The sequence below is a fragment of the Euprymna scolopes genome, chromosome 27 (assembly GCF_053919585.1).
Source record: "Euprymna scolopes isolate OS-2025 chromosome 27, ASM5391958v1, whole genome shotgun sequence".
NCBI classification, from domain to species: domain Eukaryota; kingdom Metazoa; phylum Mollusca; class Cephalopoda; order Sepiida; family Sepiolidae; genus Euprymna; species Euprymna scolopes.
The window spans coordinates 3382693-3399894 of NC_136508.1; the positions used below are offsets into that span (position 1 = coordinate 3382693).

The 17202-nt window shown below is 35.3% G+C and overlaps 1 protein-coding gene across 1 annotated transcript; it reads right to left on the reverse strand.

Moving 5' to 3' along the window:
* Positions 1–846: 846 nt before the first annotated feature.
* LOC145248637 (uncharacterized) lies at positions 847–2025 on the reverse strand. Its single transcript, XM_080110313.1, has one exon. The coding sequence runs from the start codon at positions 2023–2025 to the stop codon at positions 847–849; it is 1179 nt and encodes a 392-aa protein (XP_079966439.1).
* Positions 2026–17202: the final 15177 nt, after the last annotated feature.

Sequence of the window (17202 nt, forward strand, 5' to 3'; positions counted from 1 at the left end):
ACGAAGGATGAGGCGTTATCTGAGTAAATGTGTGAGGGTACACCAAACTGATTAAAAAATCTTAAGAAAGCCAACACTAGTGAATGGGTAGACATATCAGGTACTAATTCCTGATGAATTGCTCTGATATTAAAACAAGGAAAGATTAAGAGATACATTTTCTTAACTTCACTATTGTCTACAACCCACAAATGACCAGTAAAATCTATCCCCGTGTGGAGAAAAGGTCTAACAAGATTTACCCTATGTTTAGGTAAATTAGTTACCTTCGGATATCTAAAAGACAAGGCATTATACCTTTTACACAAGACACAACTAGCCAGGACAGTTTTAATTGCCTGTCTAGCATTGTGTATCCAAAACACAGCAATACGCAATTTACTAAGAGTTGCAGCAATACCTAAGTGTTTACAGTTAATATGGCAATCCATAATTATCAAATCCGTAATATGACAAGATTTTGGTAACAAAATAGGGTGTTTCACATCAATAGAAAAGTAGTCAGAACACGACACCGTATTAACCCCTTTTCATCTAAAAACAAATTGAATTTCGATACCAACTGAGGTATCTCTTCTACTTGGGTTTGTTGTAAGAAATTCCTCTCCTTACTCTGGGCTAAACTAATCAAGTATGACTTAGATTTGACAATGACATCATTATGATAGTTTCTCCTTAACTTGGCAATGAACCGAAAAACTACCGTCAATATTCTTATTAATTTATTAAGAGAAGAGAACTTGTCCAAATTTATTATAGGAGTATTAGTTAGTTCTTCTCCACTACTCGTGTGGGCAGTGATTAATTCTTGGCATTTTCGCTGAGACACTCTAAATTATAATTAGGCTAAATCAAAACTCTTGCATGTAACCAAGGTGGGCCTTTTAACCAGAAATCCATTTCTTTAATAAATTTAGTCACAGAAATAACCCTTGTGACGAAATCTGCAGGATTTTCGGCCGTATTTACATATCTAAACTTGATGATATGTCCTCTGTCATGTAGATCATTCACCATTGCCTTTATGTCTTTAAGACGATTTCTGGTAAATTGACATTTAGTATTAATAGACTGAGACAATAGCCATGACAGTACCACTTGTGCATCGACGGCGACAAGGATTTCTCTAAACTTAACAGGGAACATCTTAATCAATAATGTGATATGTTTAATAGCCAAATATACCGATAACAGTTCCAAGGCAGGTAGAGTCCTCTTGACAGCTGGAGTGACTCTGGCTTTAGCATATAACAACTTAGCTTCACCATGTTGGTATAAATATTCTACAATACCATAAGCTAAATTAGAAGCATCACGGAATATCACCAAAATAGCAGAAGAATCAGTATAGACTGTACATCTATCAAAACTAATCTCTTCAATACCTACAAGATCTTCACGAAACTTATTCCAGGAAGTCATAATATCACCCGGTACCTGCTGGTCCCAGGCGACACCTAATTTCCACAACTGACTCAAAATAATTTTTCCCTTGATAGTAACGGGTAACACAAGACCTAGTGGATCAAAAAGGGTTGAATTTACTGACAACATGTCTCGTTTGGTAGAGACACCCTTTTTAACACCACTATTAATCACATTGATCACATCCAACACAGGGTCATATAAGTAGCCTAAAACTTTTTCAAAAGGCATACCATGAGTAGAATTATTATTATCTAGGTTGATGTGATGTAATACTAATTCGCTATTGCTACAACAGTTTTTCAGCTCGAACCCACCCTTTAACAGAGTGGTTGTAGCTTCAATATAGAGTTGTAGCAATTCAGAGGGTGACTGATGTGTCTTAACCAGGTTGTCAACATAAAAGTTGTTTAACAACATATCCCGACAGCGACCAGAAGCATGTCTTTCTATGTGATACTTCACGATATAACTCCAAATAAAAGGACTCGGCACGAATCGTAAAATGAGCGATTTGTATCTAAAACACACCAGCTTATCCTTCAATCTTAGGAAAAAGCAAAATCTATTTCGATCAAATTCATTCTCCAGCTTGATCATCAGAAATGCCTTCCTAATGTCAGCTAGGAGGACAAAACGGTCAGTTCTAAATTTGAACAAGTATCAGTATAGAGGTTTACGCCCGAGTAGGCACTGTCATTCAGGGATGGCTGCCCTCTCGTTCTCAGCGAACAGTTGAAGACAGGCCTTATTTTCGTAGTGTTTTGTAGCTCCTTTTTAAATACCGGACGATGCGGTGTCCATGTGTACTTGTTAAAGTCCACTGGGGATACATTGATCCTCTCCATTATACCTTCTTTTTCTTGTTTTAAGAACTCTTGGCAATAATCCGTGTACAAACCTCTATCTGATAACTTTTTCATAACCCTACCTTAAACAGCCAAGAACACCTGATAATTAGAAGGAACTAAGCTGTTTGTCTAAATTCAAAGGCAAACTAACATAATAACAGTTATTCGAGTATTTGATAGAAGAACGAAATATCTCGATTTTCGCCTTATCGTAATCGCTAGTCACTTCGTCGATTATACCTAAAGGTTCCAAGCTAAACATTTTATCGATGTTCCTTTCAACCGCAGATTTGTCAAAGCAGTACAAAGGGTCGAAATATTCAGATTTCGTATCTATGACAAAGTAGACGTGCGTGATGTCACAAGAAGAAAATTCTCCTACAATACGATTATAATTCAGCTCGGCCTGTTCCTGAACAGACCGACAGAGTTTAAAGTTATTAATGTCCCCGAACAAGACTATTCCTTGAGACAACTCAAACGCAAATCCGTCTCTAAATTTGATTATCTGCATGGGTCCCATATATTTTATGATATCAATACCTACCAAACCATGCACAGGAAGAACGTTATCTCTTATATTCGAAAAATCTGTGGCTTACTTTACATTGTGATCCTTTAAGTCAGCGACCACTTTACGGGGTCCTCCAATCTAAAAGGACAGATCCAGATGCTCGCCTAACAAAAAAGGCACAGATCTTGATTTATCCGGAAAATTTACGTTTAGAACTATCACCTTAAATTTTTTTGTCTCATTACCTAGAAATGTCTTAACATTGAATTTACGATTTTTCAATGGTAGTTACTCATTAAAAACCCATGTAACAATTCTCTACACAAGTAAGACTTTTCACTACCTGTATCTAACAGGCAATTAAATGTAACTTCTTTGCCATACAAATTTGCTGAAATGTTAACTACAGGTAACAAAGAAGAACCTCTAGTCGACCAGCTAGCGTTAGAAGAGACGATTGTTTTAATCCATCCAGGACACATAACACTAACATGCCCAGGCCCATTAGATGACCAGCACAACTCAGATTTCTTCTCTTTTAGAGGACAGACATTATCCATATGTAGATTACTAGTACATCTAGAACAACTTTTCAATTCTCTACATCTTTTTATCTTGTCGGCATAGGTCGGATATGATTTGCACATATAAACCCTGTGATTATTAGATCGACAAAAACAACAACCGTATTTAATTTTAGATGCATTAACGTGAAAATTTTCGAAGGTGGAGGGCTTCCAATTTTGTAAGGGAAGATTAATTTTGGGAAAAGATTTTCTTCCATAATTCACTACTTTACGATTTCTAGAGTCGTTCCTGCAAAACTCCAAGGTTCTAAGGATATCGGTGCTGTTGTCCAAAATTTGTACAAAGGAGGGATAATTATTATCCAATTTATGAATCAACTCTGCTTTAAACGAGGCAGGGAGCTTGTTAAATATTATAACGGCCAACAAGCGATCCCCTGGGGAACCATCCTTTAGGAAATCTATTTTAAAAGAAGTTTTCAACTCATGTACTTGAGTTTTCACATCATTCAAGTATTTTTCATTGCAAAACTGCCGTATAAACAGTCCACGTCTAACCAGGAAGAGAAGATAGACTCTACTATACAGTTTTCATCTAGAAATTCTTTACATATTAGATCTATAGCTACAGGATAATTCTCATCCGATACAGAAAGATGCTTTATCAGTTGGAACGCGTAACCCGATAAGTGTTTTTTTAATACCACCAGCTTCAACGCTTCGTTATTCAAATTAGAAACACAGTTCAAGAACTCCCTATGAAAGTTCAAGAAGGCTAATTTGTTAGATTCCAAGTCCTTATCGTGGAATTTAGGACATTCAATTTTCGGGGTCAAATTAATGCCTTTGTCATTTTTTAAAGACTTAAGACAGGAGTCACCATTTAACTTAACAGGAGGAAGTCCTGCACATTTCTCTAGAGTCTGTAATTTGAATATTGAGCTCTTTGTTGAAAGCTTCCACTATTTCATCCTGGATATTTTCTTCTAGGTAGGCATTGGCCAACTTTTCATCAAGAAGGTTAGCTGATGCCAATTGCTCATTTACGCGGGTCTCATACAATACATATCTGGATTCATCAATTTCCTTTGAATCTCCTAGAGACTCAAATATAAAGAATATTTTCTCTCAGGTATAATTCAGTTTCTTTAACAAGACGTCCACAGAAACAGTTGCCATGTTAACTAACTAAATCTAAGCAGAACAGTGAGAAAATGATGGAATAGCGAGCTGTTCAGGAAATATCAGAAACAAAAACCTCTTTTTTTTTTAAAGACAAACGTCTTAAAAGTTCGCCATAACACAAAACTGAACAAGACAAGATGGCGACTCAATAAGGCAGAATGTAGAACCAAAATAGAGGGATAAAACAGCCACAGTCAGGTGAACATGCTTTTTAAAGAATCTGAATAAAAGAATTATCAATAATTACGTATAGAGAAATATGTAGTGAAACTAAACTTTTGGTCCAAAAAGAAAAAAAATGGCTTTCCATAAATCTTAGTAAGACCAGTGTAAAAAACCATTCAGGGTGGGAATACTTTTTTTTTTACATAGGCATCACCACATTATCAAGGCCAAGAGGCCACTCAAGGATAAGAGTTAAAGAGTGTACAGTAGAAATTGGACAATATAGTAATCATTAGTAATGAAAATTTTGGTAAATTTGATAACTTATATGGAACGGCTCATCAAGAACTTATTTACGTTAGACTTGAAGACAACCATATTGTAGTCAGCTGGAAAGCAGGAAATTCCACAGGCGTACAGTTCTAAGAAAGAAGCTTTGTTCATGGAATCCACGTTTAGGTTTAGGCACGGATAAAGAGTGGGGGGAATTATTGATAGTGTTTACAGCTAGACGAGTGTTTTTTGTGAAAGTTTGGCGAGGGGGGACCATAGATTGAAGCTCAGTCGAACACTTTCCATGAAAATAACGATACATCAGAGACAAACTCGCAACATCTCTTCTGTGAGATAGAGGTTGCAAGGAAGAGAAAAGGACATCTCCTACGAGGCTACGAAGTCTATTTTGAACTCTATCAAGGCAGGCCAAGTCCTTTCTAGCAGCTCCTGCCCAGATGTGGCAACAGTATTCCATCCTTGGACGTACCTGGCTCTTATATAGATAAAGAATAGCATCAGCAGTGAGATATCTACCGGATCGATAGAAAGATCCTACCATTTTTCCAGTGGCCTTGGCAACAGATTTGATGTACGTGTTCCATTTAAGATCAGGAGTAATGGTCAAGCCAAGAAGCTTGTCAAAACTTGAGGCCTCCTGAAGACGAGAGCCATTCATTTCAATTGATGCCAAATGTGGATTAGAATGTTGATGATGTAAAGAGAGAAGCTTGGTTTTAGATGCATTAAAAGTAACCAGCCACTCCTTTCCCCATTGTACTACGTGCTCAAGATCAGAGGAGAGAGAATTGGAGAGAACTTTGTTGTTTACTGTCTTAGATATGCTACCATAAATGGTAGTGTCGTCAGCATAAATGTCTACAAATGATGTAAGGATGTGATTTGGAAGATCATTAATGTAGATCAGGAAAAGAGTTGGGCCCAGGATGGACCCCTGAGGGACACCGGCATTAATACTGTGAGCTTCTGGTTTTTGCCCCTCAACTACGACTCTAATGAACCTATCAGAAAGAAATGATTTAATAATTGAGAAGACATTTCCAGCAATACCATAGCTCGAGATCTTATGAAGTAAACCTTTATGTCATACCCTATCAAAGGCCTTAGATATGTCAAGAGCAATTGCCCTAGAAAGGTTGCCTCCGTCGAGAGATTTGCTTATCCTATGCGATATAACTGTAAGTACATCTGATCTACAGCAGTAAATAAGTAAATACTACTAGTAAATAAGACATGTAGTATCATTTACATGATTTGGCAGAGTAACGGGGATTTTATCGTCACATTCAACGAATTTTATCCCGTTGCACGAGACTAAGTGTTCTAAAAGAAATTTAATCACAAAAAAGGGGCAAGGTAAAACGGTATAAATTTTATCAGAAAGACAAATAGGAAAGGAAGGAAATGTATAGTTCTGCTGGGCTGCCAAATCAGTCCCTCTGGCGGTTCGTAAAGAACACTTTTAACAAATATACATTTTACTTGATTTTTTTCTTTTGCCATATCAAAGTTCGCAAAACCACTCTGGTGGTTTAGTTCGAACGTCGCAACACCGCTCTGGTGTAAAGCAGAGGCCGCATATCTACTTTGTCGTAATTACAAGGTCGCAACACCGCTCTGGTGTTTTCAAAAGCCTAACACCGCTCTGGCGTTTTCCTTTTCTTTTATTGTTTTTTTTCTTCTTTCTTTTTATCGAATATCGCGAGAATCAGCCAGAAGGAGTAGCACCAGATGTACCGAGAGAGGTGGAGAAAAGAAGGGGAGAAAGAGAGAAGAAATATACCAATTAGAGGGAGAAAGGAAGGGGGGTAAATAAAGAAAAATAAAAATAAAATTTCTATATCTCTCAATAAACAGATCCATCAAATACGAAAAAATATCTGGAGAGTCGCTTTTCCTGTGTTTTGTATTAATTCAAACATTTAAATTGTTCCAAACAGTAGGTATTTTCCCCGACGATGATGACGGTGACAACGCACCCATTTAAACATACTTATGAGTTAATGAACTAAACAACAACAACAACAACAACAGCATTATAATAATAATAATAATAATAATAATAATAATAATAATTATTATTATTATTATTATTATTATTATTATTATTATTATTATTATTATTATTATTTCAGTTAGAAACGCTTACTTTTTTTCGTCTGCTATTTTTTTTTGTTCCGCTGCTGATGACGATAACAATAACAAAAACACCACAAACAACAACAACAACGACAGAAGTCTAACATCTGCCAGCTTTCTGAGACCTTGTAAATGACGACCAAATTCAGACGATTATGTTCCAATAGCTTGGTCGTTATTACACTTTTGTCCCACCATACCTCTCATTTTCCAGCAACCTTCACCCCAGCTCTCTTACACAGCTTCCAATATATCCGGAGTCTCATGCGATCGTGTCTTTTGCGGTACTCTTTCTGGGCCAGTCCAGTACACCTTGCTTCAAGGTGTGCAATTGATTCTGAGGTCTAACCACAAATCCGGCATTCTGCAGCAACTTCCTCTCTTAGAACCACTTTTTTGAACAATCCTGTTCCTAATTCCTGCTCTTGTGCTGCACAAACAAAAGCTTCAGTACTCTTAGCCAGATACCCAGCTCTAAGCCATTGCCATGGTCTTTCATCAGCCACTTCTTCTATATCCTGGAAGTACCTTTTATGCATTTTCTTCCTAGCCAGTTCCTCTGTCCTTTCTCTATCCAAACGTTTCACATAATCAACCTTGGACTCACATAATTCCACTTCATTGGCCGCAACCTTAAGCATCGACTCCTCACTTCTAACCACATGCTTCTTCAACGACACCTCCTCAGTTCTAACACAATCTTTTACACTTTTCAATCCTCTCCCACCATCTTTCCTCTTTTGATACAGCCTTGCTACGCAACTTCGAATGTGAAATATACCAAACATTGCTAAAACTTTTCTTGTTTTGATATCCATGGCATGCAAATCCCTGTCAGACCATACTAAAATTCCCGCATTGTATCTCAAAATCTGACTGCCCATGCATTTACTGCTTTCATTAGGTTTCCTCCATACAGTTTCGACTTTGCAATTAGTTTCACTCTTCTAAGATACTCCTACCTGACTTTTTCGTTCATTTCTCTGTTCATGATGCCTACACCCTTCAGCACTCCCAAATACTTATATCTTGTATTTTCTATTTCTTTCATGATTTCTCTATTTGACAGAACTATTCCATTCGAATGAACCTTTACTCCTCTTTTCATCACCAGCACCGCACATTTACTAATCCCAAACTCCATCCCAATGTCTTCTGAGTATGTCACCACAAGTTGTAATAGGCTCTCCATTTCCTTTTATTTTTACCGAATATTTTCAAATCATCGATGCACAGTAGATGGTTGAGACATCTATCACCAGATCCAAAGTTATACCCCAGTTTTTCTCTCTTCAAGAGGATGCTCAGTAGCATCATTATCATTACAAAAAGAAGTGGCGATAACGAATCTCCTTGAAATATTCCACGTTTAATGCCAACCTTCCCCATCTCCTCTCTGTTTGCTGTAAGCACCGTTTTCCATTGAGCTATGCTTGTCTCTAAAAGCCCTACTACATTCTCAGCAAACTTCATCATCAATAGTGTTTCGCGTATCCATGAATGAGGAACCATGTCATAAGCCTTTCTGTAATCTCGAGCCTTTTCGGCACCCCTTTTGCTCGTCAGGAAAAACACCATTACTCTCTAGATGTTCATAAACTTTCTCCGCGAATATTCCAGTCAACAGTTTCCACATCAATGGCAGACATGTAATTGGTCTATAATTATTGGCATCTGTTCCTTTTGCAAAATCTTTCCTAATTAGTGTTGTTATTCCCTTCACAAGCCAATCAGGGACATCTCCCAACTCTACGACCCTTTGCAGAGCAGCAGCTATAGTTGGATAAAGACATTGATACTGTTTTAACCAGAAGCCCAGGACTCTATCTTAACCAGGTGCCTTCCAGTTTTTCATCCTTCGCATGCCAGCCTTAACGTCATCGATGGTTATCTGAACGTTCTTCATCTGCTGCATTCCTAATAGCCTTACTCTGACCTCTCCCAACAAGCTAGCCTTCTCATTATATCGCCCTTCGACAGACCAAATCCCACTCCAGAACTTCCTTGCATCTATTGCATTTGGAGTGTTATTTCCCGCCTGTTTACTACCATTTAATTCTTTATACAGCTGAGACTGATAGTTACGGAAAAGGTTGTTCTGCCAAAATGCAACACTTTTTCCAACAAAGTTACTAATTTTCAGACCACCAGTATGGACCTTCTCTTCCAACATTGTTAGAACGCTCATCGTTCCCTTTTCCAGCAATCTATACCTCTTTTCAAGCTCGTCCTTAGCTTTCTGTCCTAGTTTAACCCCTGTTCTTATTTCTTCGATTCTACCAATGCCTTTCTGCCACCGTTTAATACTTTCTTCAGCCGCCTCTGCCAGTGTTGCCTTGTATCCTTCATTTCTCCCTTTTTCTTCTGTAATAAGCCAAGACGATTCGCAATAACGTATGATGCTGCATACAGAAGCATGTTTAATTCCGTAATCGATATGTTCTTTCTTACGATGTTGTGAATTACTCCTTGAATTATTTTTACCTCGTTTTTCACCTTCCGCCTATCACTACTCTTCATACTAAGAATCTCTATGAAATCGTCTCTAAGAAGAACCTCTCTAAACTTCTGAAGTACTTCTTTTTCTACAGAAGTCAAAGTTCGAACTTCATCACAACTTCTCCATACATCTGCTCCTTTAACTGGCTCCATTGTCTCAGAGTCAATGATCTCATCTGCCTTAGATCCTTCAAACTCTTTCTCATCACTTCTCCTAACCATAGGATCCCATACCTCCTAAGCTGTCCGCCTACCATCATCGCTTATGTTTCCCTTCTGCACTTCCACTCTCTCAGTTCTTTCATCAGAGCTAATTTCATCAATGTCTTCTCTTGCAATCACTGAAAGTAGGTTGTTATTTTTAATTTGTTTAACTGGGATACCAAACTCGCGACACCTCTAGCTCCTCCTCCTCCTCTCGATTCCCATTCTTCCTTCACTTTTCGGATATATCCACCAGTTTTGGTACTTCCACTTCTTACAAGGCATTCCCACAGTACTCTTCCTTCCTCATCCATCCACGTTTTTATTTTACATTTCCTGTTCCAACTCCCTTCGTGTCTTGGGACCCCCGCTGGCAATTCTCACTCCTCCTATATCCAGCCACATCCTCAGAATTTCGAACAGTTGTATGATGACGAAAGGGCCTACCCTGTTGACCAGTGGGACACTTATCTGACATGAGACTATCACAAGATATTCTAGCCTCATTCACGTCGTTATTTTCAATATTTTGATTTGACATTCTCCCATAAATGGGGTTAGTGAATTTAAGGTTTCAGCACCACCGATAGTTTTATCGAGACATTATCTCTAGAAGAGTTCCCCACCATGGTGAAAGATTCCCCCGACCTTTTTCCTCCATCACCACCACTATTCCTATTACAACCACCAACAACAATAGAAATAACATCTATAATGATAATGGCTACACTAACATCGGTAGCAATAATATTAACAGCAAAAACAACAATAGCAATGACAGCAAAAACAACACCTACCATTACAGCTACAGTAATAATAAAAACATACCATCACTACTACTACCACCACCGTCGCTACTACTACTACTACTAGTAATAATATTAGTGGTAATAGTAATAACCAATAAAGTAATTTTTTAAAAAAATACTACTACTAATAATAATGATAAAAATAATAATGATTATAATAAAAATAATAATAATAATAATAATAATAATAGATAAAATTTAAAATATAATAAGCAAAATAAATTAAATCAACATAACCAAAATTTGAGAACGACAAGATGGACAGCTAAAACTACATGTAACTACTGAAAAACGGATTATTATTATATATATATCCCACTATCAAAATAAGTTTTGCACGTAATAACAACGATAGGAACTTGTGAAAATATGCATATATATATATATATATATATATATATATATATATATATATATATATATATATATATAACGAAAATTATTAGATCAATAACAATTAACTAGTCAATTAACAAGTCAACAAACCTACGCATCATAATACAAATACGTCAGGCTTGCATATAAAACCAACCACGATTAAAGGGCTACTCGTGACAAAAGGATAAATGAATTAGTTCAAATAAAAAAAAAACAATATATAACAACTAAAGATTCAGTTGACATCGAATATCTAATATCTCTTTCTTTCTTTCTCTCTCTCTCTCTCTCTGTCTCTCTCTCTCTCTATATATATATATATATATACTAGCAAAAGTACCCGTCGTTGACTGGGTTCAAAAACAGCCTAGAGAAAATGGACTGATTTATATTTATGAAAGTTTGATAGGTTATGAAAAGGAAGTGTTGAAAAGAGATGGCTTCGAATTTGGGGGGTATCAAAACTAAAGCAAAATATGATGAAAGTAAAAAATAAAATAGATAAACACCATAATTGATTATACTATACCTGGTCACACTGAAACACTTATCACAATATTCTGTTGATCTATATTAAAAAAAAACCCGTGTTAAACTTTGTGGCATATTTCCATTCTATGGAGGTCAGGCACGAACGAACACCCCATACAAAAACACTTGTAAACTTTTTTTTTTAATTTTTAAATTTTTTATTTCCATACCTTGTGGACCAGGCGCGAGCGCAGACCCCACAATTTTAATGAACCACCGTTCTGCCAGATCAAACATACCCATTCCTGTGTCTCGATACATCTTCTATCGTTATATGTAATCAGTTTTTAAAATAGTCAACCATATAGGAGCCTATTCGTGACTAGACACACAAACACACACAGACATTCAGCTTTATATTATAGATATATACCGTTGTATGTATATGATATATATATATATACGATATATATATATACATGTATATATATATACATATATATATATTTCTGCTGAAAATACGTTTTATTTATACCAATCCTAAATTTAAGAATTACAGATTATGTGACAAAGAAAGGACAAAACTATATATACCAAGTACTATGATGTATTCTATCTTACAATATATTCCTTTAAGTACGGTGATATGCACAATTTTGTAGAGCACCTGTTCCTTAGCACAAAATCATTTATTTAATTATTATATCAATCAATGAAATAATTTAGCTATTAAACCCCTCAGAAGAAATAACACCTATTAATCAATCAAAATAAATATAATGTATATGGGCATGAGTACAAAATTTGAAAATTGGATCAGATGTTTAAATTCCCTATTATTTTTTCTTTTATTCCGCCATTTTAAATTTTCAAGTAAAGTCACTAAAATTTTAATTTTCGTATTAATAAATTGCATTAATTTTGATATACACCGATAAAAATATTTTATTTAATATTATATCAATTTATTATTCATAATTAATTGCCTTTCTTTTCCAAAGGACGTGGATCCAATTGTGACGTTAAAGTTTCCTAGAAGAATCAAGTTCTCTTTGCAATGAATAGAGAACTGCACGTTTTTAAGTTGAACATAAAATATGCTCTTTGTCCACGTCTCTAGTCGAGAGTGTTGTGGCTTATATGGAGATAACAGGAGAAGGTTTGTTGCGAGTCGATAAAATTCTTAAAGACATTTGGACTAGTTCTTCATTAATTTTCAGTATAAAAATGTTTCAAATGGCAAATAAAACCTCCCTGTTCTTGAATGGCCAGATTGGAACGTTATTTAAGCTTTGTGGGACCAGATGAAGAGGAATCTCCGCAAAGAAAAAACTACTACCCTTGCAGCCATGAGGATTGCAATCCAGAACACATGAATTCAGGATTGCGAGGAACTTGTTGATTCCATGCCCCGGCGAACTGATGCCGTATTCGAGGTGCTTTTTCTTAATATTGATTAATTTTGTTTGTATTTATATTAAACACTAGAATACTTCAATTAAAATCAAATGTGAACAGGTAAAATTATAGAGGAATAAAAGGCCAATCAAAGTGGGTATAGGTTGTTTAAACAGTTACATTAAATTGAGCTTAATTATGCAGTTTTTGAAATAATTACAAGTGCAGACTTTTTTTTGACGGCACTATATATATATATATATATATATATATATATATATATATGTGTGTGTGTGTGTGTGTGTGTGTGTGTGTGTGCGTGTATGAGTGTGTGTGTGTGAAATGAAATTGTTAATTGTGAATGCTATGACAGAAATATAATAAAATAACTTCGACGCAAATTATTCTTCATGGATTATTAAATTATTTATACGGTCGAATTAAACCGAAATCATTTAATTGTTTGTCAATTAGATTTAATTCCGTATTTTCCTTTATAATTTAGCAAAATTCAAGGACACATAACTGCTCTTTTCAAAAGTCTCAAAGGAGATAACTTAAGAATAAGTACTTATTCTATTTTTATCATCATTTTCATGGATGAAATCTGCTCCATATAAGATTTAAGCTTACTGATATCAATGTATTCCGTAGCCTAATTCAACTGCGATACGTACGGTTTGTTATGTAAACTGCCTTTCTTATTGAGGATTACGTACTTCAATGTGGGTGACTTGAGTAATTTGTTGAAATAAGGCATAAATAGCATGTTTTTGTGTTGCTTTCTGTGAGATATGGTTTTTGTAATTAGTTTGCATTTTGAACATAAACGGCATACAGACCTCAGAAATAATATCTCAGGATTTCATAAATGTAATTTTGTGATAACTGCTGTTTGCCATTAAATTTGCGACATTTTATCATAGTTTGAATGTGACATTTATTGCAGTACGGCGACGTTTGAATTAATGTTTTATCTCTATAATATTTTTCTGTAGCAGAATTAACACTAACCGAAATGAGGGGAAATAGTGAGCTTACCTCGGATACGTCTGTTGTGTTACGGGTTGAGCGGAAGAGGAAGTTCCAAAATGGCGTCCATGGGTTTTTATTAGCGTTGACCGATGCAATTCTGGTAGAATCGCGTTTACTCTCGCCCGATTATGCAAATATATAATTCCCGGCCGCTATAAAGGCAGGACACTGGAAAGCAGTGGGGAGGGGGGGCCTCCGGCAGATTGTGTGTAGGCGGTTCTGGACATTGGATTGTTCTTTGTGACGAATCACGTGTCTGCGAGAAGCGAATTTTTTTTTTGCTTCCTCTTTCTCTACGGTTATTTCTTTCTCTACGGTTATTACAGCCAAGAAATCCCTCTCTTCTAGAGGTGGGCGATACTGACTATTTCCTATCTGTGTTCCTGACTTTAATTTTTTGCCTACTACATTTTGATTCAGAGGCGCTTTCACAGCTAGATGAATGGTAACCATTGGTAATCGTAGGGTTAATAGAGTTGTAGTCTGTCATTTATTTCTATGTTGTTTGAAATATATTCACAAAACGCTGGACCGCATCGTTCGATTCACGATAAAATAGTTGGTGATGCTATATTCTACTTTCAGCAATCTAGAAAATGTAACACTGTATATAAAGCATGGTTTTACTGCTAAAAGAGTATACAAAAATTCCATCAATAAAAAGCACATACAAAGCAAATCATCTACATAATCAACACTCATTTCCCCTGATTCTAAGCCACAACCACAAACTGGAACACCAAACAAAAATAATTTCAAGACTCAACATCAATACCTTTCGATTGAATAATAATGTGTAGCCGATCAATAAAGATGTCCCACAGACGTCGACGCCGGCTTTTCCGAGGGCAGATTATCTGAGTCAGGAACCACAATATCCTTTTCTCATCGCATGCTTTTCTATTTTTAATATATTCTTAGACTTTTCCACCATTTCCCTATCCATTTTTACTTTGGATCACTAGAGATATGCTCGGATGACCTAAATAACTGAATATTTATATTTAACTCCTATTATATTTACCGTCTATTTCATAGTCGTTTAAGTTATTAATCTGCTTGATTTACCTGACGAAATATTTTCCACTGACACTCTTTCCATTGTATAGTACATCTATCAATCATAATTAATATTTGCCGAATCCACGGTTGCGCCCCACATTAAAACACGCTGAAAAAGTCTACATTAAAAACCAACATTTTCTCTCTCAACTGCCTTTTCCGTTCTAATCCTCTTTTCTTGCCCTTCTCTAGTTTAGTTGTTCGCTATACATTTTAAACAGTCTTATAAAATCATATCCGAATCTACTTTTAAAAATGTGTGTTAATATCTAAATAAAGACATTGAGAACACACAGTGCAAGACTTCCACACAATCAGCCTTGTTCGATTTCGATGATTTACCAAATGTCAGGTCCAAATTATATTTCGATGATTTACCAAATGTCAGGTCCAATTTATATTTCGATGATTTACCAAATGTCAGGTCCAAATTATATTTCGATGATTTACCAAATGTCAGGTCCAAATTATATTTCGATGATTTACCAAATGTCAGGTCCAAATTATATTTCGATGATTTACCAAATGTCAGGTCCAAATTATATTTCGATGATTTACCAAATGTCAGGTCCAAATTATATTTCGATGATTTACCAAATGTCAGTTCCAAATTATATTTCGATGATTTACCAAATGTCAGGTCCAAATTATATTTCGATGATTTACCAAATGTCAGGTCCAAATTATATTTCGATGATTTACCAAATGTCAGGTCAAAATTATATTTTCCAAACCAATCTGTAGTGTCATAAAGGACCAAATAAGAAATAAAATACAAAATGAATAGACACAAATATTTTTGGTGAATAAATATAAAAGGCACAGACACATACACACACATACACACACAGATATATATATATATATATATATATATATATATATATATATATATATATATATATATATATATATAAATACAGGAGGAACTAAGAAAATATCGGTATGGCAATATATATATATATATATATATATATATCGCTAAAGAAATCGAAGTATCGGTCAAAGATTTGATTCGTTTAGAAAAGATGTTTTTCAAAAGACACTTTTATTCCTACACTAGCAGTTCCGCCCGGCTTTGCCCGGGCCCTGTGTACTGTTCATAAGCTTATGTGCATATGTATATATTAAAAAGTGTGAACATGTAAAGTAATGTCTTTCTATCTTCCCTTACTACCATAGAGGAAAAACAGACAAACATTTTCACTTTTATAGATATATAGAAAGATGGATAGATTGCAATATATAGTAATGATTTAAAAAGTATTAAAAAAACTCATGCGCCATCACCGAGAATCGAAAACAAAACGTTCAGCTCACGATTTATTTAACCTCTCCCCTCATCGACTGGGCTATAAAAACATGTTTGCTGCAAGGCTAAAAGTTAAAACATGAACCAATAGCTACTAAGTTATGCATTCGTAATGCCGGTGTTCGACCTTCACCTGGCAAATTTCATTATTTTTTAATTTTCACATTTTGCACCGATTTTTCCGGGCTAAAACCCAAATATAAAGTTTTGCATGGATTCAAATACCTTATATATGAAGTTCCATGTCTGTAGACCAAAAACTCTAGGAGGAGTTTGGTAGGCAAAATTTGTTAAATAAAAATATATACGAATACATAAATATATTTGGAAACAATTGTGTGTTTACTATAAACTTTTTACGCAAATATTATGCCAGTACAAATCATGTAGACTATCTGCATGAATATAATTACACGTAATAGTTAACTAAAGATGATTATCCCATTAGAAAACCGAAGTAACTAACAGGGAATTAATTAAAATGAATGTTTAAAAGAATATATACATTAGCTAGATTTTTGCTAGTGAATGCACTTCCACAACCTATATATAAGACAATTGTATTTTCTTTTTAAATAAATAGAAAAGAGGGTTTTTAATATGAATAAAAAGATAAACAAGAAAAATAAATTTATAGGAGTATAGATTCAACAAATAATAAAGAAATAGAAATATATGAACATTTATATATTTTCGCATTGATTTTTATACATCTACGAAGAGAGAGGGAGAGAGAGAAAGAGAAAGAAGTTCGCATAGTGTATATTTTGATCAAACTTCTACAAATCGGCAACGGCATATAAAGCAAGTTATTTTTGCTGAGGTCATTGCTATTGAAATGAAACTATTCTCTTCGACAGCTGCTGTTTGAGTAATGGGAAGAGATGGAATAGCAAGGTCAAATAAAGCAGAAGCATCGCTGGCAAACCTTGAC

What these genes read in the sequence shown, in the direction of transcription:
- LOC145248637 (XM_080110313.1), bottom strand. Translation starts at nt 2,025, where the DNA reads ATGATCAAGCTGGAGAATGAATTTGATCGAAATAGATTTTGCTTTTTC.